This window comes from Stegostoma tigrinum, chromosome 26 (assembly GCF_030684315.1).
Source record: "Stegostoma tigrinum isolate sSteTig4 chromosome 26, sSteTig4.hap1, whole genome shotgun sequence".
Lineage (NCBI taxonomy): Eukaryota > Metazoa > Chordata > Chondrichthyes > Orectolobiformes > Stegostomatidae > Stegostoma > Stegostoma tigrinum.
Window position 1 is genome coordinate 7647605 of NC_081379.1, and position 25370 is coordinate 7672974.

At 39.9% G+C, this 25370-nt stretch overlaps 1 protein-coding gene across 3 annotated transcripts in view; it reads left to right on the plus strand.

Moving 5' to 3' along the window:
• The window catches only part of pi4kab (phosphatidylinositol 4-kinase, catalytic, alpha b), a 152600-nt gene that overhangs the window by 61061 nt on the left and 66169 nt on the right, over positions 1 to 25370 (plus strand). For all 3 annotated transcript variants that reach the window (XM_059654937.1, XM_059654935.1, XM_059654936.1), the window contains 10 exons: positions 4455 to 4563; positions 7657 to 7793; positions 8845 to 8978; positions 9071 to 9153; positions 10323 to 10393; positions 10507 to 10631; positions 12280 to 12361; positions 12449 to 12532; positions 18473 to 18562; positions 20020 to 20139. In XM_059654937.1, coding sequence (XP_059510920.1) covers positions 4455 to 4563; positions 7657 to 7793; positions 8845 to 8978; positions 9071 to 9153; positions 10323 to 10393; positions 10507 to 10631; positions 12280 to 12361; positions 12449 to 12532; positions 18473 to 18562; positions 20020 to 20139 — 1035 coding nt within the window. The remainder of the gene's footprint in view (positions 1 to 4454; positions 4564 to 7656; positions 7794 to 8844; positions 8979 to 9070; positions 9154 to 10322; positions 10394 to 10506; positions 10632 to 12279; positions 12362 to 12448; positions 12533 to 18472; positions 18563 to 20019; positions 20140 to 25370) is intronic.

Genomic DNA, 25370 nt, shown 5'->3' on the forward strand with positions numbered 1-25370 from the left:
CCTGTGTGCTTCTGTAACCCCTACTGGAAGATTCTGCACTGGGATGTTGGGTGAAGACAGATTGACCTCAATTGTGAGGTACCCTGCAGTTCAAAAGCTAATCAATACTTGCTCCTCTTGGTCATTTGGCAAACAGCTGGAAGGCAGTGGGTTTCAGGGGAAAAAAAAGTTATCGAAGACATTTAACCTCATAATGATGTTCTAATTCAATTACAGGGTTAACTGCCTGTCATTTGTTTCAAGGCTATAGTCTGTCAAATGTTTTCTACCAACCTTGTATGTAAAGCAGCTTTAAAGTGACTGCCAATATGTTTATATTTACTTTGGAGTCTGCCCAACAAAAACAAATTATATTGATGGTTAGCTTTACATCACAGTAGATGTAGCTGCTTGGGTAGTAACGTTCCATGAGCTTCAAACACTACAACAAAATCATTCTAAATTATTCCAGTCCGACTTCATAGTGCTAGGTTAAAGATACAGTACACTAATTACGTAATTAATTGATTTGCCAGTCATAGTCTGAGCACCCATTAGGTTGAAAGCAAACTGTTAGACTGGTTCAGAAATGGTTTTTTTTTCTGCTAAGGATTCCATTGATTTTAATGTAAGCAGGAAATGGTGAAACTACTGAGTAACTATTGGGAGGTAAACAGGGTTAATATTCCAGGTCAATGATCTTACAAAATTGGAGATTTAACAGGCCTCAACCAAGAGCCGAGGCAGGGGTTGAGGATAAGAAGATCAATTAGGAAGTTTGTGATAAATTGGATGCCGAGAGAGATTGAACAGTGACAAGTTTAAATGGTGAGAAGTAAATAAGGCAAAGGGGACGAGTAGAGAACCAAATTGTGTGGGTGTGGTAGATTTGCAAATGATAACAGCAAGGTTTGAACATGAGGAGGAAGAAAGCATTGAAGATAACGATCAGAGACAACTGAAAAATTCTCTTGGAGAGTAGATTTTCTTCAAGCTACAGAAGTAGCAGTGGATTAATCAACAATAGGAATACAACTTTAATGTGTCTGACCCAGTTATGTGCAGGAAGGCAGACCTGGCACATAGATAAGTGGGCAGATTGATCGAAAAGATGTTTACACCAAAGATATTTTTGACTCCCTGCATGAACAATCCTGTCAACTCAGTCAACTTTGTTTCAGTCTGCCCAATGTGATCCCTGCTTGCTGTTGGGAGGGAAGGCATGATAAATTGACCATTGATCACAGTTCTTTTGACTGTACTACTTCTGCCACGTTTGTTCCTCTTGCCACAGCTCCACCTCCTATAGCTTGAACCAAAATTGCTCGTGCTCACTCAGTAAAGGATACAGTAAAGAGAAGACTTTTGAGTGACCAAATGGAGGTCTTCACAATTCTGAGATGATTTGATGGGGTACTTGTTGAGAAAATGTTTCCAGTTGTGGGGGAAATTCAAAATTGGGGGTCATTTTTAAAAAAAGCTAATAATGTCCAGTAGGGAAGTAAAGTGAAACCTCTAGAACCAGAGAAGGCTTACAACATGGGATATAGAAATAGGGTAGATTTCATATCCATCTGAGAAACCAGCCCACCACCCCATTTACTAAAACAGCACTTGCCTTTCCCCATGTTGATGCACCATCCTGGGCAGCTACCTTTACCTCTGGCATGGTCCTGCCGGTTTAGATGTGCTGGCCTCTGATTGGCCAGCACATCCAGGTGAGTGGGACTTTCTAGCTTGGCGGCCAACAGCTTTTCTGATAATCAGCTGCTTTAGTGCCTGAAGAACTGTCCGACATGGTTACTTTTTGTAGACCGTAGATTTCCCTCCTGAAAATTCCTGCTTTCAAGTTTAGTCTGAAGATGGGGAAGATCCAAGTCTTTGATTTAAGTGGAACCTTCACCCTTTTTCCAAATTCAAAATGAGGTACCATTTCAGATGTGACAAAGATTAATGAAAAGTCAGAACGTTGGGGAAGTTTTCCAAGATGATCAGAAAAAGGTGAGCAGATAAATTGAGGGCCAGCTAATATGACAAAAATGGGCAGTAAGAGTTTTTTTAAAATGCAGAAGAAGGCAAAGAGAAGCCAAAACGAAAGTACTAGGGAATGAAGCTGGGAACAAAAATGGCTAAGTTGAAAGAGATGAATAATATTTTGCATCGGTCTTCATGGTGGAGACATTGAGTGTTCCAAAAATGATAAATATTCAAGGGGCAAAAGTGGGTGGGTAAGTAAACACTTGCTGCATGCAAGTGAAAAAAGTACTAGGGAAACTACTTAGGCTAAAGACTAGTGTGTCCTCTGGACCTGAGGGGTTGCATCCTGTGATTTTAAAGATAGTAGCTGTAGAAATGGTGGATATACTGGTCATAAACTTCTAGGAACCCTTAGGCTCTGGAAAATTCCCAGAAGAGTTGAAAACTGCCAACGTTTCAACATCATTCAAAAAGGAATGGAGGCACAAAACAGGTAGATATCGGCTAGTTAGCTTAATATCTCATTGGGAAGGCATTGGAGTTGATTACAAAGGGTGCAATAGCAGAACAGTTGTACACGCATACTATCATCAAGCAGAACCAGAATAACTTCATGAAGGGGAAATCATTCCTGCAAAGCTTATTGCAGTTCTTGAAGAGGTCACAAGCAGAATAGACAAAGGAAACAAATGGCTGTAACATATAAAGGCCTCGGGTAAGTTATCACTCACGTAGAAGATAGTAATTTGGGAAAGGGTGGACATTTTCAGATGGCAACCTTTAATGAGTGGAGTGGCACAGGAATCGGTTTGAGGGGAAAAGATATTTATAGTGTGTATTAATGGTTTGGATTACAGAACTAAATGTACTATGACCAAGTTTACAGATGTTGCAAAAGTATGTGATGGCAATGGCACACAATCTACAGAGAAATGTAGACAGTTGAGTGGGGAAATACTCGGCAAATGAGCTATCATGATGGAAATGTGAAGTTTTGCACTTCGCCAGGAAGAATAGAGAAACTAAGTACTATTTAAGTAGGGAAAGACTGCTGGAATCTGCAACCTAGATGGATTTGCGGATTCTTGGAAATCCAAATTCTATAGATGATCGGGCAGGTGAATGGAACATTGGCTTTCATTTCAAAGGGAATGGAGTATAAGAATGGGAGGAGTTTGCTAAAACTAAAAAGGCACAAGTCAGACCTCCACAGCTGGAATTCTGCTCCCCTAACCTTATTTTAAAAAAAATTACTGGTATTGGAAACATTCCATGGAAGATTCACTAGGTTGATTCAGGATATGCAGAGATTTTCTAATGAGGAGTGATTGAATAGTTTCGGCCTGAACTCCATGGAATTTAGAAGAATGAGAAGAGACCTAGCTGAAACACAAGTTTCTTAAGGAGCTTGACAGGGTAGATGTGGCCAAGTTGTTTTGCCATGCGAGACAATCTAGGACCAGAGGGCATAATCTCAGAATAAGATGTTGCCCACTTAAAACAAATGAGGAACATTTTTTTTCTTATTAGAGAGTGTATTTAATCTGTGGAATTCTTTACCACAGAGCTGTGTGAGCTATCTGGTTAAGCATATTCCAGTTTGAGATCAGCAAGTTTTAATCAGTAAGAGAATCAAGGGTTAGCAGATAAAGCAGGCAAAAGCGGAGTTAGAGTCACAGTCATTGAGTCATTTAGCATGAAAACAGACCTTTTGGACCAATCAGTCTATGCCAAACATAGTTCCAAACTAAGCTAGTGCCTTCTGTCTTCTCGTGGCACAAATCTTCCAAACTTTTCCTGTTCATGTATTTATCCAAATGTCTTTTAAACGTTGTAATTGTACCGCTTCCTCAGAAAGCTTGTTCCATTCGTGAACCATCCTCTGAGTTTAAAAAAAAATTGCCTTTCATGTATTTGAAAACATACTGGAAAATCTCTTCTGAACCCTCTCCAGCTTGATAATATCTTTTCTGTAACGGGGCAACCAGAATTGGGCACAGTACTCCAGGAGAGGCCTCACCAATGTCCTGTACAATCTCAACTTGACTTCCCAACTCCTAGACTCAAAGGACTGAGCAATGAAGGCAAGCGTGCCAAATGCCTTTTTAATCATCCTGTCTATATGTGACACAAACTTCAAAGAATTATGTACCTGCACCTCTAGCTCTCTCTGTTGTGCAACACACAGCCATGATCTCATGGAATGATAAAGCAGACTTCTACGTATGCTCCTATGTCTCTTATGGCCTTAGGTGTGGACATGGTTTAAACTTTGATACTTGTTCAGTAGCTGTTGGAAGCGAATTAAAGACCACCCAATTGGATTCTTTCCTAGTATGAGAGAAAGGGGAGCACAGATAGACTTAGACTTGTACTTATTTATAATTTCCCTTCTCTCCAGACTAGTTGCAAACCTCCTCACTGAAGATTTCATAATGATGTGTGTTGAGACAAGTGTGTTTGTTGGAACTTCTGGTTATGTGATTTCTGTTTTGCAGCTGACAAGACGGCTCCCTCCGATCAAAGATGCGAAACCCAGGCTTCAGAAGCTGTTCCGAGACTTCTGGCTCTACTCGGTCGTAATGGGCTTTGCTGTGGAAGGCTCAGGTACCCGAGAGAACGATAACATGCTGTGCTGTAACATGGTTGTTATGAAGACTGTAGTTTTGGTGAAAGTCAAAAAGCAACTGCCTGGATTTGTGCTTGCAGCTAACGGAATAAATCTCCGCAAAGCTGTAAAGGGATCCCAGTGGTGAAAATTTCGAGTTTCTTGAGCGAGGATTGCCTCCAGCTGGCTGCTAGTGAAGCTCAGCAGCACAGATTAGTTGCACGTGAGACTGGCTGTAGGCACGGCTTAACACCACTGCACCGCAAAAACACATAAAAATTTTTGATCAGATTCATAATTTTAATGAGTGACATTTGAAAAGTTGGTTAAGTCAGTGTGAGAAATCGCAGGTTTTGCTTTTTACAAGATTATCAACATTTTTCCAAAGTTTTGAGGTAAACGTTAAAATCAATCCATTTTAACTCTAAAGATGGTGCAGTCATCTTCCTTAAGTATTCACCAGTTGACAAGAGACCAGCTAAGCCATCCAGGCTAGTGGAGAATATTCAATCACTCGCCTGACTTGAGAACAGGTTTTGAAGAGTCAGGAAACAAGTGACACACCACAGAATTCCCTGTGTCTGACCTGCTGTTGTGACCATAGCGTTTAAATTGCTGATCCAGTTCAGTTTCTAGTCAACAGGGTGTTGATATTGGGGATACAGTGATGGCACTGCCGATTGTCATCGTATGACACAGCTGATAAGTGGTGCGTAACAACTGCAGTCTGGATATTGCCCAGATCTGGCTGCATATGCACTTGGTTTGCTTGAGGGAGCTGTGAATGGGGCTGACCATTGCACAATCATCAGTGAACATTTCTAAGTTGTGGAATTGTTTCTCAGGGACTGGAGCAATGATAAGTCACTTGTCATTTATTATTGCTGTGTACTTGTGAACTTAGTTAATGTATGTGGAATTTAGTTGTTGAACTTATAAAATGTGTAACCAGTCCATCCAACTGTTCTTCCCTCTCTTTTGGGCTTTATCTCCACCTATCGTTTACTTCTTACTCCTTACCCTGACCCTGTCTTCTGCATATAAACCAACATTTTCCTAGCTACCACCAGTTCTGAGGAAGGGTCACTGGACCCGAAACAATAACTCTGCTTTCTCCTCATGGATGCTACCAGACCTGCTAAGCTTTTCCAGCAATTACTGTTTTTGCTTCTGTTTTGCAGCATCTGTAGTTCTTTTGCTTTTTATAAAATGTATAAATCCCTTATCAATGTAATAGATTTTCATTTCACCGCACCCCTTTTTTGTTGTCTCCTTTTCATCTTGTCATTCTCCTTTCTTTTCCTTCCTTGAATCAGTCAAATTACTTCATGAAACCTGCTATATTACAGCAAACATGCAATTCTTTTAAATGTTCATTGAGTCCATGATAAATATCTGGAAGTAAATTTGAACAAATAATTTGGAAATCTCTTCAAGCTTGTACAGCCAGAACCTTATTTGTCATGGGAGTTTCCAAAAATTACTGGCGAATACGGCTTGGCTCAGGTTACTGGATGGCTGGTTACTGATGCAGAGTGATGCATGAGTTTTATTTCTGCACCAGCAGATGTTATGATAAACAAGACTCTTCCTAAACCTCTTCCCCCTGACTGAGTAATGGTGACCCTCAGGTTAAACCACCACCTGTCATCCTTATCTAATGAGAGAACATCCCCATGGTCCAGTAGGATTGTGGCAACTTTACTTGCACATCTTTTAACTCACCCTGTTAGCTAAAGGCATTACACTTCCTCAAAGCTAATTTAAACCTTTTAAAGTACATACAAATAAACTTTACCTAGTGGTTGGTTATTTTCCTGCATGCATGCAGAATTTGCCCATCGAAGATAGCGCCAGTGATGAGGGAAGAATTAAATGATTCTTTTCAAAAACATATATCTGAATTACAAATAATGAATCATTACTGATTTGGAGGAAGATGTAGATGGTCTGATTAATAAGTTTGCAGACGACGCTAAGATTGGTGGAATAGCAGATGGTGAATGGGGACTGTCGGAGAATGCAGCAGAATATAGATATATTGGAGAGTTGGACGGAGAAATGGCAGACTGAGTTCAATCCAGGCAAATGCGAGGTGATGCATTTTGGAAGATCCAATTCAAGAGTGAGCTATGCAGTGAATGGAAAAGCCCTGAGGAAAATTGATGCACAGAGGGATCTGGGTGTTCAGGTCCATTGTACCTGAAGGTGGCACAGCAGGTGGATAGAGTGGTCAAGAAGGCGTACGGCATGCTTTCCTTCATCGGACGGGGTACCGAGTACAAGAGTTGGCAGGTCATGCTACAGTTGTTATAGGACTTTGGTTTGACCACATTTTGGAATACTGTGTATAGTTCTGGTCACCACATTACCAAAAGGATGTGGATGCTTTGGAGAGGGTGCAGAGGAGGTTCACCAGGATGTTGCCTGGTATGGAGGGCACTAGGTACTAAGAGAGGTTGAGTAGATTAGGATTATTTTCATTAGAAAGGTGGAGTTTGGGGGGGAACCTGATTGAGGTCTACAAAATCATGAGAGGTATAGACAGGGTGGATAGCAAGAAGCTTTTTGCCAGAGCGGGGGTCTCAATTACTAGGGGTCACGATTTCAAGGTGAGAGAGGAAAAGTTTAAGGAAGATTTGCGTGGAAAGTTCTTTTATACAGGGGGTGGTGGGCGCCTGGAATGCGTTGCCAGCGGAAGTTGTAGAGGCGGGCATGATAGAATCATTTAAGATGTATCTAGACAGATACATGAATGGGCAGGGAGCAGAGGGATACAGATCCTTGGAAAATAGGTGACAGGTTTAGATAGAGGACCTGGATTGGTGCAGGCTTGGAGGGCTGAAGGGCCTGTTCCTGTGCTGTAATTTTCTTTTTTATTTGTTCTTTATAAGATTTGACAGTGTGTGTTAATCCTTTCACATGTTATCCAGTTTCTTTCTGTGCAGTGCTGACAAATAGCACTCTGTCATATTGTTTAATGATGGAAGCTGTCATACCTCAATTTTAGGGTTTTTGTGACATCGCCCTAGGTTCTTTTCACTAAATTTGATACTTTCAATTGATAATGACATGTTTCTTCATTCCTGCAGGCCTTTGGCCAGAGGAGTGGTATGAGGGAGTGTGTGAAATAGCCACCAAGTCTCCGCTGCTAACCTTTCCTGGAGGAGAGCCATTACGTTCGGAGCTGCAGTATAACTCTGCCCTGAAGAATGACACGGTTTCTCCGGTAAGAACACCACGTTTTTGTTTTGAAACAAAATATTCACTAGTCTTGGACATGGTGATCCAGTGTCAGTATGTACTCCTGTACTTGATGGCTGCATAGGATGAAAATTCACTCTGTCAAATTTTCATTCTTGGCTCAGCTGCTGGCTAAGTGATCCAGGAAGCCCTGCCTTTTGTGCCACAAGGGAAGAAAGTGAAATTTGGCAGACAAGTAACCACATCTTTTAGTTGCCGCCAGCCAAGGTCAATGTGAAGGGCAGCAGCCAATCTGGGTAGATATGTTACATGTGGTGGGAAAGAAGAGGCTGAAAAACTACTTTAATCCTCTTGATGAGAAACTGAAGTTGCATTGCAACTAACATCCATGAAAATGCAAAAAGAAACCCAGAAACTCATTAAAAGAAATAAGAGCTCATGTTTGTGTGTGTGCCTTTTTGATGATCTCAGGGCATTCCAACATGCTTTACAGACAATAAGGTACTTTTTGAAGTGTGGACCCTGGACACTTGTTATCTAGGAAATGACCAGTCAATTCTGCATAGCAAGGTCTACATGGTTTGATTTATTTATTGTTTCTTGTACCGAAACACAGTGAGCAGCTTTGTTTACGAGCAGCACAGGCAAATCATAGTAAGCAGCGGAAATACAGATAAAAAAGACTTAGACAGAAGCATACAGGTTACATTGCACAGGTGAGATCAATGTTAGTGAGATCAACATTATTTGAGGGTAGCAAATCAATTTATCAGACTGATAACAGCTGGGAAGAAGCAGTTTCTGAACTAGCTCATGCGTGTGTTCATGTTTCTGTATCTTCTCCCTGATGGATGAGATTGTAGGAGGTCAATACCGGGGTGCAATGCTCTTTGGATGCTCAAAAGTGAAGAAAATAAGTGTTAGGCAGTTGGAATACTATGGAGCATGTCCAACAATGATTTTTAATAAGTATGTATTCTACTGTCCTTTTTCATTGTAAATCTGCTGGCATCTCTTTAAATTACCAACTAAATTAGTATTAAATGATATTATTTTTTATTATTTATCATTGTTAGGCTGAACTGAATGAATTGAGAAGCACCATCATAAACCTCCTGGATCCTCCTCCAGAAGTCTCTGCTCTCATTAACAAATTGGATTTTGCAATGTCTACCTATCTGCTGTCTGTATACCGTTTGGAGTATATGAGGTATAAGAAACTTTATCATGTAAAATGCATGAACCCATTTCTGCAGTTAAGCTGCATAGAATGACTGTTAGTAAACTAGATTGTGTTTACAGGGTATCCCGCTCTACAGACCAGGACCGTTTTCAAGTCATGTTTCGATATTTGGAAGACAAAGCTATTCAGAAGGATAAAGCAGGTAAACATATCAACTAAGATCTGTGGAGACAGAGTTCCAAGTTCCAGTGGTTATTGTCTCACCACAAATGTTGCCTGACCTCTTGAATGTTTTTCCAGCTTTCTTTGTTTTTATTTCAGATTTCTAGCATTCACACTACTTTGCATATTATTTTGTTTTATTTATTTTGCTTTTGTAGGGGACGATTGAAAGTTCAGTTTTGCTGTAGATTTGTGCTCCATTTTAGTGTTGCCAATAGCTTCTCTTAGTATCTGGTCCTTACAACAGCTGACTCCCACTGTCCTGTGTCTACAAGCATAATACTAGGATCTGAAAATGCAACAATGAACCTGTTTTGTAATCTGCTTCAGATCACCATGTTCTCCATACTCTGTCAGTCCCTCTTTAAGCGGACTGAGTTAACATTAGATGAGATGGAATTTGTTTCGATCTATTCCCCCCACTTCAAGCAGCTTCATTGCGCAGCAGACACAACTAGCTTATGTGACTTCTATGAGAGGAAAACATATCAACTGATATCCACACTTTGGTTGAGTACCATTATAAAAATAAAAAATAGTTGTATAGATGCTCACTTTTGTGGGCCCTTAATATAAAAGCATACATTCTCTCGATCAATTTCTCCCCTTTAAACTTCCTGCTGCATTTCCTGATTTTGAAAATCCCCTTTCCCTGACCTTTACAGTTCAAACACTTGTGAACTGGTTGCTCTACTGGAGGATTGAAGTCGTGGAATTGCTTCTGATGAAAAGTCATTTCTCAGATTCCACATAACTCACTATTTGTCTGCTTGCAGAATCAAAATTTAGTATCTGACAGTCCTAACACCTATTAGGCAGCTTTTCCTGGGCTGGATTTTCTTCACTGCCAGTCAATCTCTTTAATCAAGCTCTACTAACGATCTTTCCTCCATTACAATGCTAGTTACACTTGAAAAGTACTGCATGGGCAATAAAGCACCCTGAGCAAATATACATATTCAAAATTTAGTTTCATTAAATCATAGAAACTAATAGCAAGGGGACCAACTCAACCCTTCCTGCCTCTGCTAGCTCTTTGAAGCAGTGACTCAATTTAGTCCCAAAGTATTCCTCATAGCTTAAAAATTAGTCTTCTTCAAGTATCTGTAAGAGATTTAATATATTTGTGTGCTTTTTGCCTTCTTGCAGGAATGATGCAATGTGTGGTTGCAGTAGCTGATAAGGTGTTTGATGTTTTCCTCTCTGTTATGGCAGATAAGGTACGGATGTACTTTGGTCTAACCAGTTGTCTTTAACTTAACCTTTTCAAGCATTTTTCAAGAATCTATATTGACAAATCTTTACAAAGACGCCTTGGTTCTACCCCCTTCAGCCCAAAACGAAAGAAAATGAGGAAGAACTGGAGAAACATGCCCAATTCCTGTTGGTGAATTTCAACCACATTCACAAGAGGATTCGAAGGGTTGCTGACAAGTTCTTGTCTGGCTTGGTAGATAAGTAAGATCTTTAGAAGAACTATCTTTTGTTCATGTTGAATTTGTAACTGGATGCACTACTTTTTTGAAAAAAAAACACATTGTGAGCAATTTTGGAACTAGGGGTCATGTATCTTAGGTGACCACTAATAAACCCAATAGGCAGTTAAATAGAAGCTTCTGTACACAGTGTGATTGCAGTATGGAATTCACAACAACATGGGGTAGCTCCAGTGAATGGTTGAGTTACATTTATAAACCTTTGGGTTAAGGTCAGGAGCAGTAGGCTGTCCAACACTTCATGCCAGACAAAAGAATTATGGGTGATCCGAGTTTAGTCTCAACTTCACATTCGTGATTAATCCCAATAATCTTTCGCCCCTTTGCTGATCAAGTTTCCATTTACGTCTGCCTTAAAAATATTCAAAGACTGCTTCCAATGCCTTTTCCAATCAAATGTAATAATGTGAATTTTGAATAATTGAAACAGAATCAGAAGTTGCCACATGACACAGGGTGATAGTCCGACAGGTTTATGTGAAATCACCAGCTTTTGGAGCACTGCTCCTTTGTCAGGTGAAGTCACCTGGTGAAGGAGCAATGCTCCAAAAATTTGTGATTTCAGATAAACCTGTCGGACTATGACTTGGTGTCGTATGACTTCCAACTCCTGTCCACCCCAGTCCAATACCAGCACCTCCATATCATAATTGAAACTAATGCATCAAATATCTCGGGAGCCAGCTCTTTTAAACCCATAATGTGAAAACCATAAGGACTTTGTGGGAATCTTATTGACATGTGCTTCCAACAATTTGAGAGGGAATATTTCCCAGGTGATTGTAATTTTCTTGAGTTCCTCCCTCCCTCCCAATTCCTGATTGGTCTTCAAATCAGAATTAAGTGCCAATGAAACATGCCCATTCTATTAATCTACTGTCTCCTTTCCCATTCTTTATTTTCCAGTCTCATTTCCATTGCTGACCTTTTTAAGTGTTTTTTTAAAAAGGGTAACTAGGTAAATACGTACTGGAGAAGGGTACAGAGGATTATGTTGATAGATGAGATTGAAGAGGGGTGGATTAAGGCTTGCGTGCTATCATTTACAATGCCGGACTGAACGGCCTGTGTCTGTGATGTACATTTTGTGTACTTCCATGAACTATGCTGTATCTTTTTAACTGTATCAAACAATACACTTATAAAGTAAAAATTGTATTACAACTTCCAAATGTGTTAACGATTACTGTAGGTCTCCCTTGCTGAAGTGTAGGACATGGGTTGAGAAGCAAAACTGAGCCTGGTACATATAATAATATGACAGATTTGGAAGTGTGAAGTCAGGAGCATTGGAACTGGGTGGTGGGTATCAGTCCCTTGAGTAAGTTACATGACTCCAAGTCTGCTGATAAGGATCCTGTTGTTACATCTGGCCATATTCCCATATCATTACGTGACATCTGAGCCAGAAACACAAATTTTTAATGAATGGGATAGATTTGAAAAAGGCAGAATTTAATTTCTACACGTATGTTTGTGTAGTTCGGAGACATTTCTGTCCAATATTTTCACCTGGTGGTGTGATCAAGTAACTACACAATGAAAAAATATTGCATAAAATCTGTCATTACCTTAAACTTATCTTTCCATTTTGCTATTTTTGATTTCAGATTCCCACATTTGTTATGGAGTGGTACTGTACTAAAAACTATGCTGGATATTCTTCAGACCCTTTCTCTTTCCCTCAGTGCGGTAAGGACCTTAGTCAATAAAGCTCACCACACAGAGAATGTTCTGTCAATAACAAATAATGAGATTGGATAAAATTTTTCCTTGCAGGACATCCACAAGGATCAGCCTTATTATGATATACTCGATACCCCTTACAGAATTACTGTTCCTGACACCTACGAAGCAAGGGAGGTACTGTTACCTTTCATTTCCCAATGCATAAATGTTTATCTGATGCTGAAATAAAAATGGTTTGGTTTCTTCCACATGACAGCCCTTAACCTGACACAATTATTTGATCACGTAGTAACTGTTTGCACAAGGGCAACTAGTTTAACTATATAAACTTTTCTTTCCATTTCCCCTGTCCTTTTGCCCTTTCCACACTCAGAAGAGCGTCTGGGGCCCTTTGTATTGTACTGGTCACTGTACTTAGCGAAGGATGTTTACGTGTTGGAAGCAGTCAGGGAGGTTTATTACACTAATAGCTAGAATGAGCAGATTGCCTTATGAGGAAGGTCTTGATGTGGTAGGTCTAAATCCTCTCAAAATAGAAGAGTCAGAGGTGACTCAATTGAAAGCTCTAAGATCCTAAGGGGACTTGACTGGGTGAATGTGAAAAAGATGTTTCCTCTTGTGGGAGAATCTAAAATTGGAGCCATAGCTTAAAAATATGTTCTCACCCATTTAAAACAGATAAAGATTTTCAGAGATAAGCATTTTTAAGGCAGAGGTAAATAGAACCTTGATGACCATGGGGATAAAAGTGTGGACATTCAGCAGTGTAGTTAAGGTGAAGTTAAAACAGATCAGCCACGATCTTATTGAATGATGGAGCAAGCTTGAAGGGATCAGTGTCCAACTCTTGTTCCTTGTTTGTATGTGCATATTACTTTAGTTTCCCTGAAACCTTGCTGAAGATTATGAACTCAGCAACAGCTAGCATTTACTTCAATATCGTAAAATGTTCCAGGACTGTGCAAAGTTGACACTTTGACAATAATATGAGGACTGGGTGAAGAGATTCCATGACCAGCAGACCATCTGCTGCCACATTCAGCCGTGTTGGTGGATAGTTAAACAGCTAACAGGATATGGATGCTTCACAAAGCCTGCAACATGATTGGAAGCAACGGCTGAAGCCATCGGATGCTGCAAAAACTATGGACCCTGACAACATTGCAGCAATAATCCAGAAGACTTATGCTCTACAACTAGCCACGTTCCTAGCCAAGCTCTTCCAGCAAAGCTATGACGCTAGTACCTACCTGACACAGAGTAACGTTTTCTGTACGTAAAAAAGCAGAACAGATCCAGTGCTAGTTACCACCCTGTCATTTTGATCCTGATCATGACCAGAGTGATAGAAAGAGTCATCAACAGTGCTGTCAAGTAGCACTTGCTAAGGAACAATCTACTCACTGGATTGTGGCAGAGGCTTTTGGCTTGTGGCCTGATTGCAGTCTTGATTCAAAAATAGACAAAAAGAAAACGCTGAATTCTAGAGGTAAAGTCGGGTGAAAGTGACTACTTTGCTGTCACAGGCAACATTTGTTTGAGAATGACATCAAGGAGCCCCAGGAAAATCTAGAGACAATGGGAATTGGGGTGAAAGCTTTCCACTGGCTGGGGTTGTACCTGCCACAAAGCAAGATAATTATCATCATCTCAGTGCCAGGACAGCACCATTGGAGTTCCCCAGCTTCAACTGCTTCATCAGTGAATTTCCCTTCATCACAAGATCGGAAGTGGGGATGCTCGCTGAGGATTGAATAACGTTCAGTTATGATTTGCGACACCAAAAGTACAAAGCAGTGTGCAGAAATACCTGGGGATCATCTAGGCTTGACAAGACAAAAGCCAGGCAACACTACTGAACAAGATGCAATCTAACTACCACCCATTGATGTTCAGTGACAAAATCATGATAAATCACCTGCTGTCAACATCTTTGGTGTTACCATTGACCGGAAACTGAGCTGAACCATACAAATATCGTGCCGACAAGAGCAGGTCGGGGGCTAGGAATCCTGTAGTGAATAACCCACCCCTTGGTTCCCCAATGTTGACCGTCTACGAGGCATTTCGGGAATTTATTGCAATTCTGTTCATTTGCTTAGTTGGGTGCAGTTCCCCAACAATATCTAAGAAGCTTGACAGCATTCAGGACAAAGCAGCTTGACTGAAAACCCATCTATGACCTTCACTAGTCAATCCTTTCACTAATGACACATTAAGGCAGCAGTGTGCACCATCTACAAGATGCAGTAACTTACCAAGGCTTCCCTGACAGTTCCTCCAAAAGCATTAATCTCTTCGGTCTAGAGCAACAAATTAATTGGAGCATCACAGCCTGCAAGTTGCCCTCCAAGCCACACACCATCCTGACTTGACACTATGTGACAGTGAAGGAACAGTAACAATGTAAATATCCTAGAAACCCCTCCTTACTATCACTACGGGAGCCCCCATGCCCCAAGTACTGTAGTGGTTCAGGAATATAGGAATAAGGAGCAGAAGATCATTCAGCCTCTCAAACCAACTCCACCATTCGATAAAATGATGGCTGATCTGTTTGTAAACTCAAATCCATATTCCTACCAACTCATGATAACCTTGCCTAAGTAGAATCTATCCACCTCTGCCTTTAAACATACTCTCGGACTCAATTTCCACCATCTGTTCTGGAACTGAATTCCAGTGACTTGCGACCCTCTCGGAGAAAAAAGACATTGCCTCATCTTTGTTTTAAATAGGGGCCCTGGTTTTTAAACTGTGGCCCCTAGTTCTCAGTTATTCTCTAAGGGAAAACATTCCTTCCATGCCAAAACCTGTCAAGCGAGCTCACCACCACCTCTAATTTGCCAGTTAAGGGTAACCAGCAAATGCTGCTCTAGCTAGTGTCACCCACATTCTTTGAACAAAACAAAAGTTGGATGAAGTAACACAATCTTTGGAAAGATGCAAATTTTACTTAATGTCTGAGAGGAGACACCAGAGGTTTGGGGAGGGAGTTCCAAAGGCCAAAGTACAGAAGATTGAAAGCACTGACCAGATGAAGGAAATTGAGAAAATGCAGTAGCCCAGAATTGGGATTGTCTCATGTCTTGGGAGCTTGTAGGATTAGAGGGGACGACAGAGACAAGGATGGGAAGCATTTGAACACGAGGATGAAAACTTGCAAGTTGAACTATTGCTGGTCCAGAAATTATCATCAATTGCCAAATGTCAAATCCTAAGTTTACTTGTCTTGCAAACCACTGACGATGAAGCAAATGCTGCCCACCATCCTCTGGTAACCCGGTTGTCAAAGTTTTTAGTCAGTTTGATTTTAATTATTTGCTGTTTTGCTATGCTTGAATTTAGTCGCAACATGGTGGCATAGTGGTTAGCACTATTGCCTCACAGTGCCAGGGACCCGGGTTCGATTCCAGATGCGGGCGACTGTCTGTGTGGAGTTTGCACATTCTCCCCATGTCTGTGTGGGTTTCCTCTGGTTTCCTCCCACAGTCCAAAGATGGGCAGGTTAGGTGGATTGGCCATGCTAAGTTGTCTGCAGTGTTAAGGGGTGTGTAGATTAGGTGGGTTACACGGGAATGAGTCTGGGCGGGATGCTCTGAGGTTCAGTGTGGACTTGTTGGGCTGAAGGGCCTGTTTCCGCATTGTAGCGATTCTGAGATTCTGTTTGATGAACTGTTTGGGCCTAGATTTTTGGAAATAGCTTTATCAGCAAGTCCCATCTCCCAACTCCCATGATATGTTGTGCAGACATTGTGATGTGCAGATATTACATGGGCTAATTAGATTCATGGGTTGAACTTGCCATAAGGTCCCACGATGCTGCAAACTGTAAACGTGAGCATCTTGCAGGAAAAGAACCTAAAATATTTTTGTTCTACTCCACCACCAGGTGGCCTCTCTCTCTCTTTGTCTGATAAAGTTGCTTTACATTCCCAGAATTAATTATTCTGTTACAAAAGATCTGTTGAAGCTTTTGTGTAAATTGGTTAGCCAATCTATAATGTGTTTTCTCTGTATGGCTCATACTCCTTATTTGGACAGTCATATTCTGCCATGCCTCCTGAGGTGGTTTGTCAAGGGGATTTTCTCATTGGGACCGAGTTAGATCACTTTACATCTGCAGCAGTGCATTCTCACCACTTTGTGGAGAATTGATGAGACTGCAAAAATGCTTATCTATACTGACAGCATAGCTAATTCATTCAGAGGAAAATTTGCTTTACCCTGATTTCTCGAAGTTTACCACGATGTTGTTTGCCCGTCTTCTATTGGAGCACACCACGTTGCCATGAAACATCTTTATTGCAGACCATTTGAAAACTATCAATTTAAAACCTTGATTAATAACACGAAACAGGAGTGTGCGTTTCAACCATTTAAGCCAGTTCTGCCATTCATTATGAAATGGCTGATCTATGTCTGTTCCAATTTTATGTCCATACTCTTGATTCCCTTGTCCCCAAAATCTTTTGATCTCAGTGTTGGATTTGCGTGGAGTTTCCTGAAAGATTATGATTTTAATTCTAGGGAATTATACTACATTTTCTGATTTATGTTTTAACCTTAACCACGGATGGTTATTAAGTGTAAGCTAGCTGTTAAATGCAATAATGAACCGAAGTTATGCCTTACTCTTCGGGAATACAAAGAGCCTTCACGGCACTAAAATTTCCAGCTTCTGGTTGAATTGAAGTTGACAATTTAATGTATTTTATTCCCCTGTGGTGCTCTTAATTTTTCCATTTTTTTTAAAGGAGTCATTTTTTTTAAAAAAAATGTTATGTTTAGGTTCCATGGGAAATATTAGTCAGCAATTGATTTGCACTTGAAGCATGTGTTTATGAGCAATAATGTACAGAGGAATAGGTTTTATTTGTGGAAAGGAGTTGCTAATTATATGATTTTTGATTTATATTAATTTAGTGTACTAATAACATTTGTCAAATCATGTGAGAGTATCATAGAATCAGTGTAAAAGGAGACTGTGTGTGTGTCTCTCATCGCCCTTGTGCAGCCTCTTTGAAGAAACCATTGAGCTCAGTTGGATGTCCTTGCTTGATGATCATAATCTTGAATGTTCCTTATCCTGATGTTTTTTGTCCAGCTCCTTTTTAAAAACTATTTATAGAATTGTCTTTTATCACGTTTAGAGGTAAAATGTTCCAGATTCAGAAAACTTTTAAATCCCCTGGTTAGGCCATAAAGCAAAGGAGCAAAATTAGGCCATTCAGATTTTGTTTCACCATTCGGTCATGGTTGATATGCTTCTCAATTCCATTCTCCAGCCTTCTCCCTGTGACCCTTGATCTCCTTACTAATCAAGAGCCTGTCTCTCTCTGTCTTTTATACACTCGATGACTTGGCCTCCACAGCCCTCTGCAGCTGTGAGTTTCACAGATTAACCACCTTCTGGCTGAAGAAATTCCTCCTCGTTTCAGTTCTGAAGGATTGTTCCTTAACTCTAAGGCTGTGCCGTTAGGCCCTAGCCTCTCCTAATGAGTGGAAACACCTTCTCCACATGCATCTATCCAAGGCTGTCAGCTTCAATCAGATTTCCTGTCACCCTTCCAAATTCCATTGAGTATTGACCCAGAATCTTCATATGACAAGCCCTTCATCCCTGGAATTATTCTTGTAAGCCTCCTCTGGAGCTTCTCCCAAAGCTAGCCCATCCTTTCTTCGATATGGGACCCAAAACTGCTCTGACTATTCCAAATACAGTGTGACCAAAGCCTTATATAGCCTCAGTAGTATGTCTCTGCTCTTGTATTCTAGCCCTCCTGGCAATGAATGCTAACATTTCGTTTGCTGTCCTAACTGCCAACTGAAGCTGCGTGTTAATCTTAAAAATCCTCTTGACGAGGACTCCCAAGTCCCTTTGTGCTTCAGATTTCTAAAGCCTTTTCCCATTTAGGAAATAGTCCATGCTTCTACTCTTCTTACCAAAGTGCATAACCTCACATTTGCCCACGTTGTATCCCATCTGTCGTCTCTCTGTCCACTCTCTTAGCCTGTTTAAGTCTTCCTGCAGCCTCCCTGCTTCCTCACCACTACCTTCCCTCCACCTTTCTTCACGTTAAACCTAATAATCTCTTTTCTTCCTCCCCTCAGAGCATTGTCCGAGATTTTGCAGCTCGTTGCGGTGGCATCCTTCAGGAGGCAATGAAATGGGCTCCATCCGTTACCAAGTCCCATCTTCAGGTAAATTGTCAGCTCATTTAGCAACAAAAGAAAATTAATGCACACACTAGATGGAAATCGGCTTGGTGATTGGAGACGAGTTTACATTTGGATGACACCTTTAACGTAGAACAGTGTTCCAAGGCTACATCGCTGATGTGCGAAGGAATAAAAATTTGACACCGAGCCTTTAGAAGGAATGTTCAGACGTGTGACCAAAAACTTTGACAAAAGAGTTGCCTTTTTAATATTATGGACAGGATGTATCTAATGGTGACCCTAGGGATCTGTCTTGAGGCCTCCCTTAGCTTTTCACTATATTTGTCAGAGACCTAGACGGATAAACAGTCTTCTTTGTAGTGTTGCCTGACCATACGTGAGGCTCAACAGGCAGTAAGATGAGTAGAAGCATGGACTATTTCCTAAATGCGAAAAGGCTTTAGAAATCTGAAGTGAAGTTATATCAGGACGTGCTTCGATTTAGTCAGTGGCAGAACCGTGGAGAGCAGAATTCAGTGTGGGGACTAGGGAGGACACCTGTTATAGATCCCAGATTGGCAAAGAGGGCTATGCTCTAAATGGTGACAAACTGAAAACTGAGAAGGAGCAAAGAGATTTCAGGGCCTGTACGTACATGACAGACAACAAATGAACAATTACAAGAAGGAGTCAGAAAAGGGTTCATGGAATGTAGGCTGTAACCCCTAGTGGACTGCAGTATGAAGAGAGGGATGTTATGTATCAGTTAATAGACTTAGCAGGAATATACATTCAGTTCTGGACATTGTGCCTCAGAATATATTGACCTGGGAGGTCATTTCAGATTTACTGGAGTAATACTAGTGGATAAAGAGTTAAATTATGAGGCCAGGTAGCACAATTTTGTCTCTTTTTTTTCAATGTAGAGAATTAAGGTATGACCTGATCAAGATGTTTAAAATGATAGGGGATGGTGAGGGGAATCTACTTTGGTGGAAAAATCTAGAACTAGATTGTATAAAAATTTAAATTAGAGCTAGGCCATTCTGGAATAAAATTGGGAATCACTTCATTCAACCAACAGTAAAGATGTGAAACTCTAAGACATCACTGGTACTGTGTGTCATTTCAAGGTTTCAAAGTGTTTCTTCTTCTTCAAGGATATTGAGGAACAGTAGCCCAGTGTAAGGGAATGGTTTAGCCTTGAGCTGATTGAATAACAGAGCAGGTTTGATGAACTGAGTGGTCATGTTCCTGTTCATATATCCCATCTTAAGAGAGCACATGTTGCCACCTTGTGGAATAAAGAGAAATTGTGGCAGATTACTCATGTGAACTTCCCTCCTATTGGCAAATCTCTGTAGTATCCGTGTGGTGAATGTTTCTGAAATTATGCAATGTAGCTAAAATTAATCCTCGTGTTAGATTTTTTATTTTACAAACAGAGTTAAATACAGTGTTGTGAACACAGTGGTCTGTGTTTTGTTTTCATTTTTCAGGAATATCTGAATAAGCATCAGAATTGGGTGTCAGGCTTGTCTCAGCACACTGGCCTCGCTATGGCAACTGAAAGTATCTTGAACTTTGCAAGTTACAACAGACAGAACACGACTCTGGGGGTATGTACAGCAGGGACAGAGTTGGTAATGAATGACGTGGAATTGCTGCTGACGATACAAGGAAGGAGTATTAGTGTAAAAATGAATTTGTCTCCAGCTCTAATCCCTTCATGATTCGCCATTTATTTCGCGATTTTCTATTAATTAAATGTGGTGACCCACTGTGCTTAAAAACTCAAGTACCCAATCATGGGGTCAATAATTCCTTCAGAAACTTGCCCTTCTGTAAGACCAGTCTCATCCAAGAAGGCTTCAAAGGCCTTACGGTTTTAAATTACAGTTACAGATCACTCGTCAAATCTCTGAATTCAACTCCTTATGACCACTGACTTTGCACTGAGAATTAACAGTTCTTAGTTCTAAGAATCACAGAATGATACAGCACAAAAGGAGGCCATGCAGCTCCTTATGCCTGTGCTATCTCTTTGAAAGATTAGTCCTGTTCCCTTGCAATTTTTGCATCGCCCTGCGAGTTCTTCCCTTTCGAGCTTTTGGGAATTATTATTAAATCTGCTTTCACCACCTTTTAAGCTGCATAGAAATATAGTTTCCCCTCACCACCTGCCTCTTTTGCATTTTACGTAAGTCAGACCTCTCTCATTATTGACCTTGATTCTATCTGAAACAATTTCTTTTATTTACTAAATTATTTTTTTGAACATCTAACAAACCTTCCCTTAACTTTCCAAAGCGAATAGTCTTGGTTTGTCTCAAATCTTGGAACCTTAGAAAAATCTTTATTCTAACAATGTTCTGGGTGCAACTTTAGAGTAGCAATTTAAGTCTTAATTTTCACTGAAGACATCTGTGCCAAATCGAAGTTTGCATTTACGCTGCTAAGATACAGCTATCGTCTACTTTGAATCATGTTTGCAATTTAATGTAACAAAGGTGAGCATGCAAGTTGGGATATTCTTGCAGCCACCCCGGGGAAATACTTCCAATAGATTCCGTTCAAAGAGAAACAACTGCCCCAGAAAAAGGAACAGTTCAGTCACTGCAACTGCTGTTGAGTGTTTTTTTTGTCAACATATATCGGGAAGTAGTTTTGTCTTCCTAATATCTCAGTTAAGAAAGTGTTTGTAGCATCTGGCATAGGAGAAGTTAGCCAGAAAATACTAAAACAAAGAACTGTGGATACTAGAAATTAGAAATAAAAACAGAAATTGCTGGAGAAACTCAGGTTTGGCAGCACCTATGGAGAGAAAGTAGGATGATATTTGAAGCCCTGTAACCCTCCTTTAGAACCTGGAGAAGAGTAATTGGAGTCAAAACACTAACTCTGTTTCTCGCCCCACAGATGCTGCCATATCTACTGAGTTGTTTTCCGGCAATTTCTGTTTATATACCAAAGAAAAGATTGGTTTTAATTAAGAAGCAAAATACTGCAGATACTGAAAATCTGAAATATAAATTAATAAAAATCTTCTGTAATGCTCAGTAGATCAATATCATTTGTGGGAAGAAAAACAGTTAAGATTTCAGGGTAATAAGCTACAATCAGATATTTACAGTTGGACCAAGCTAAAACAAAGATGTGCTAGCCAGTTTATTTAGTTAGATAAATCATAAGTTTAGTTGAGGGTTGTAATTGTAGCTCAAACTTTAGGATATTGGATTGGTTTCAGCTTTTGTGTATAATTTAATGTTTCATGCTTTCCTTTAAATAAAAAAAGTCAGAGTACATGTTGAGTTTTGCTTTATTAAGCCAGTTGTTTAAGATTTTGAGCCCACAGCACAGCAGACATTAGGAAACCGCTTAAATATTCAGCTTTTCTTTAACATGTCTTAATAATATAGTGCTTTGTTAGTAAAATACTCCAAATCTTCAGTCTCCCAATGTGTCAATCTCTAGCTATAAACATTCATTGTTCTTTTCACTTCCTAAAGTTAATCATCAAACATCCGTGTCTCTCAACACGTTTATCCATTGACCCTGCAAATAATGAAATTCACATCTGTGAAAGCACAATACTGTGGGTGCTGAGAATCTGAAAATGGTGGAAATACTCAGCAGGTCAGGCAGAGGCTGTGTAGAAAGAAACATTAAGGCTTTAAGTCAAGGTTTTTATATCAGAACTCTGAAAGTTTGCAATTAAAGTTTCGGTGAAAACGGTAGCTTTGTTTCTGTCTCCACAGGTGCTAGTTGACCAGGAGATTTACTGCTTTTAGCCCTCCCTCAGATTGCACTAAGGTACTATATGGGTTAGCTAGATTAAGAAATTGAAAGCACTCTAGTTCCCATTCCTGGCCGCATTCTGTTGTACAATGTGATATAGATGGATGAAAATCAATCTTGAGCTGGGCTGCAATGTGATTCCCCTACCCCGTCCACAGTGATGAAATGCTAAGATGTGCTGTTATGAACTGGGAAGAATAATGTCGCTTGGGTAAGCTACTGAATGGGGGTCTATTGGAATTGTTGCTCCAGTAGCCACTATTTACATCTTTTTTGAGAGTGTGTGAGAACATTTAACTGAAGATGTATCACATCACAGCACATGTCAGAGCATTTGGCCTCACCCCACTCTTTGCTTTACCATCACAGATTGAGCTCTTTCATTTGACATAAATCACTGAAGGCAGAGATGCTCACAGCTGGCTAACGTGTCATTTTGCACAGTGGTGACCCCTGTTGTTTAATTTCAATTTTTCAGTGAAATGTGTTTGCTTGGTTTCTTTTACATTTTTACTTTGCCCATGAATTAGTTTTGTGACGTGCTTGTTCCTGTTTTGTATATTCACTGATTGTGCTGCATTGTGTGTAACCTCCACAGCCATCACCTTCCCTTGTTATCCAGGTTTGTTGTAGCAATAACGAACACGTTCAACATGTTTTGTGGGAGTTTTAGCTTCTCATTTCTTTGATTGAAGTAAATTATCTACAAGTGAAATATGTGCTCAGATTTGACACAATTGTGCGTAGAAAAACAATTCTGAAGTTTGAATTCTGCATTTTAATGCAGCTGCCTTAAAGCAGTTGAACCGTCCAAGATGAAATTTGACTCATGCAAAATCAAAATTCTAATTTCAGTTGTAATTGTTTTAGAAAGGCAATCATGACTATATAAAGTGACGTGTTTGCTATGTGACATTTATTCTTAACGATAAAATGACTCAAATGGAAGCTAAAACATGATTTTTGGAAGTTAGAACATTAGTGAGTGCAGACGTGGTACACGAGAGTGCATTTCCGATTTGCCTTGTAGATGTTTACTGTTTAACTACTGATTTTGGGGTGAAATGCAATGGTTATTCATCATCCATGTGGTTGATACACTCACATCACTAGGAAGATCATTTCTTGATTGGGTTTGATCATTTTCTAATAATTCCTACTAATTTCTATCTGTGTTTTAGATTTGAGTGAAGCCTTTTATAACACATCATTTTGGTGATTAATAAAGAATGTCTTTGCATTGCTAATCACAAAATTGATCCTGATTCAAAAGTGAAGAGTAATGAACCCTAACTGACAAAAACAGTTGCATAGTTCAGATCACTGAACATACCTTGTCAAATTCCCTGTTCTGAACTTAAAATATGTTGAAAGATTTGTATGTTGGGAGCACGTAAAGGACAGCCCTGCTAATATCCATATATTTGATGATAGTCCAGTGTTTCCACCGATTGTGTGTACCAAGATGGTTGTTCCCAGCTGATAGTGAGGGCACTGCTCTTGGCTTTCGTGGTCCCCAAGTTAAGGAGAACTGAAATTCTTGCTGTAAAGTATTTTCAAATTGCTTGTGCAGCTGTTGAGATGAGTACACCATTGGGCATAGCTTTGAAACTTTCCACTGCTGTATGTTGTGCTATCACACCCTGTAGGCTGTCATTTAGGACTGGCCACTTACATGAGGAAGAACCCAAAGAAATGTGTCTTAAAGGGAGATAGAACCTTCAGGTAGGAACAGAGGACTTCAAATACATTACACTTTTCTTTGGTTTACTTCCCAGCACTCTAAACAAACCTAAATACATGTGGAAAGGCTTACTTGGGGTAGCTTCTTAAACTATCAGCACAGGATAAGTTCTGTAAAGAATGAATTAGCAGACTCAGAACCACATGACAGACAATTAGTCATGGCCGTGTTACCTGATTTTGTGTGGATTATGGAGCACAGCATGAAATAACCAATACATTGTATTGCCACTTCATTATTCATGTCTTTTGTTAAATGATGTTTGTTATAAATTGCTTATTCCATTTTCTCAAACTGCTTGGAAGTGTAACAGGTGGTGGGGTAGAATGTGGTTTGAAATATTTTATTTTGAAATATTTTATTTTGTGTCAATATCTGTGGATGTGCTGTTTTGTTGCCTCCAGGTGACCAGCATTGATCAGGTGTTGGATAACTACCTGTAAATGTGGGTGGCCATATATTCATAAAACCAATCTGATCCTGAATTTAGATTATCATCCAATTGTATTCTACGTTATTCAGTTATATTACTTGTAAGGGAACTAAGCAAGAAGTCAGCACTGGCGGTGTTTATGTATCAATATTGTAGGCATTTGAAAAGTGTTGATTCTAAGGCATTTTTAAAAATATTTATGAAATGCCAATTGAATTTACAAAACCGATATGCATATCAAAAGCTTCGATAATAACAACACTGCAAACACTTATAAAGTTTCAATCTTAGAATGTAAAAACAAGTTGCATGTTACAAAAAAATTCAGTACAGTAGATTCATAAAATATAAATACTGTAAGCCATATAAATAATTAATATTGATAATTTGTAAATTATTGACACATCAAACTTATTGTATGGGCTCTTGTGGTACAGATGTCGAGGCCTCATCTCTAAATCCAGGAGGCCTGCATTTAAGTCTCATCAACTCCTGAGGTGTGAACAGATTGCTTAGGAAAATATTTTAATCATTTCAAGGAAAGATTTAGAAGATATCGGTTAGGGAAAAAAGCTTGTATTCATGCAGCGTCTTTTGGCCTCTAAGCCACAAAAAAATTTTACCCATCTCGGATTTAAAATTAACAACTTGATTCTGCATCCGTTGCTGTTTGTGGAAGAGAGTCCCAAACATCCATCATCCTTTGTATGTAGAAGTGCTTCCTAGTGTCTTTCCTGAATGGACTGGCCCTAATTTTCAGACTATGTCCCCTAGTTCTACAATCTTCAAACAGTTAAAACAGTTTATCTGCCAGATCTTTTCCTGTTACTACATCCTAAAGACTTTGCTCAGGTCACCACTTAACCTTTCAAATT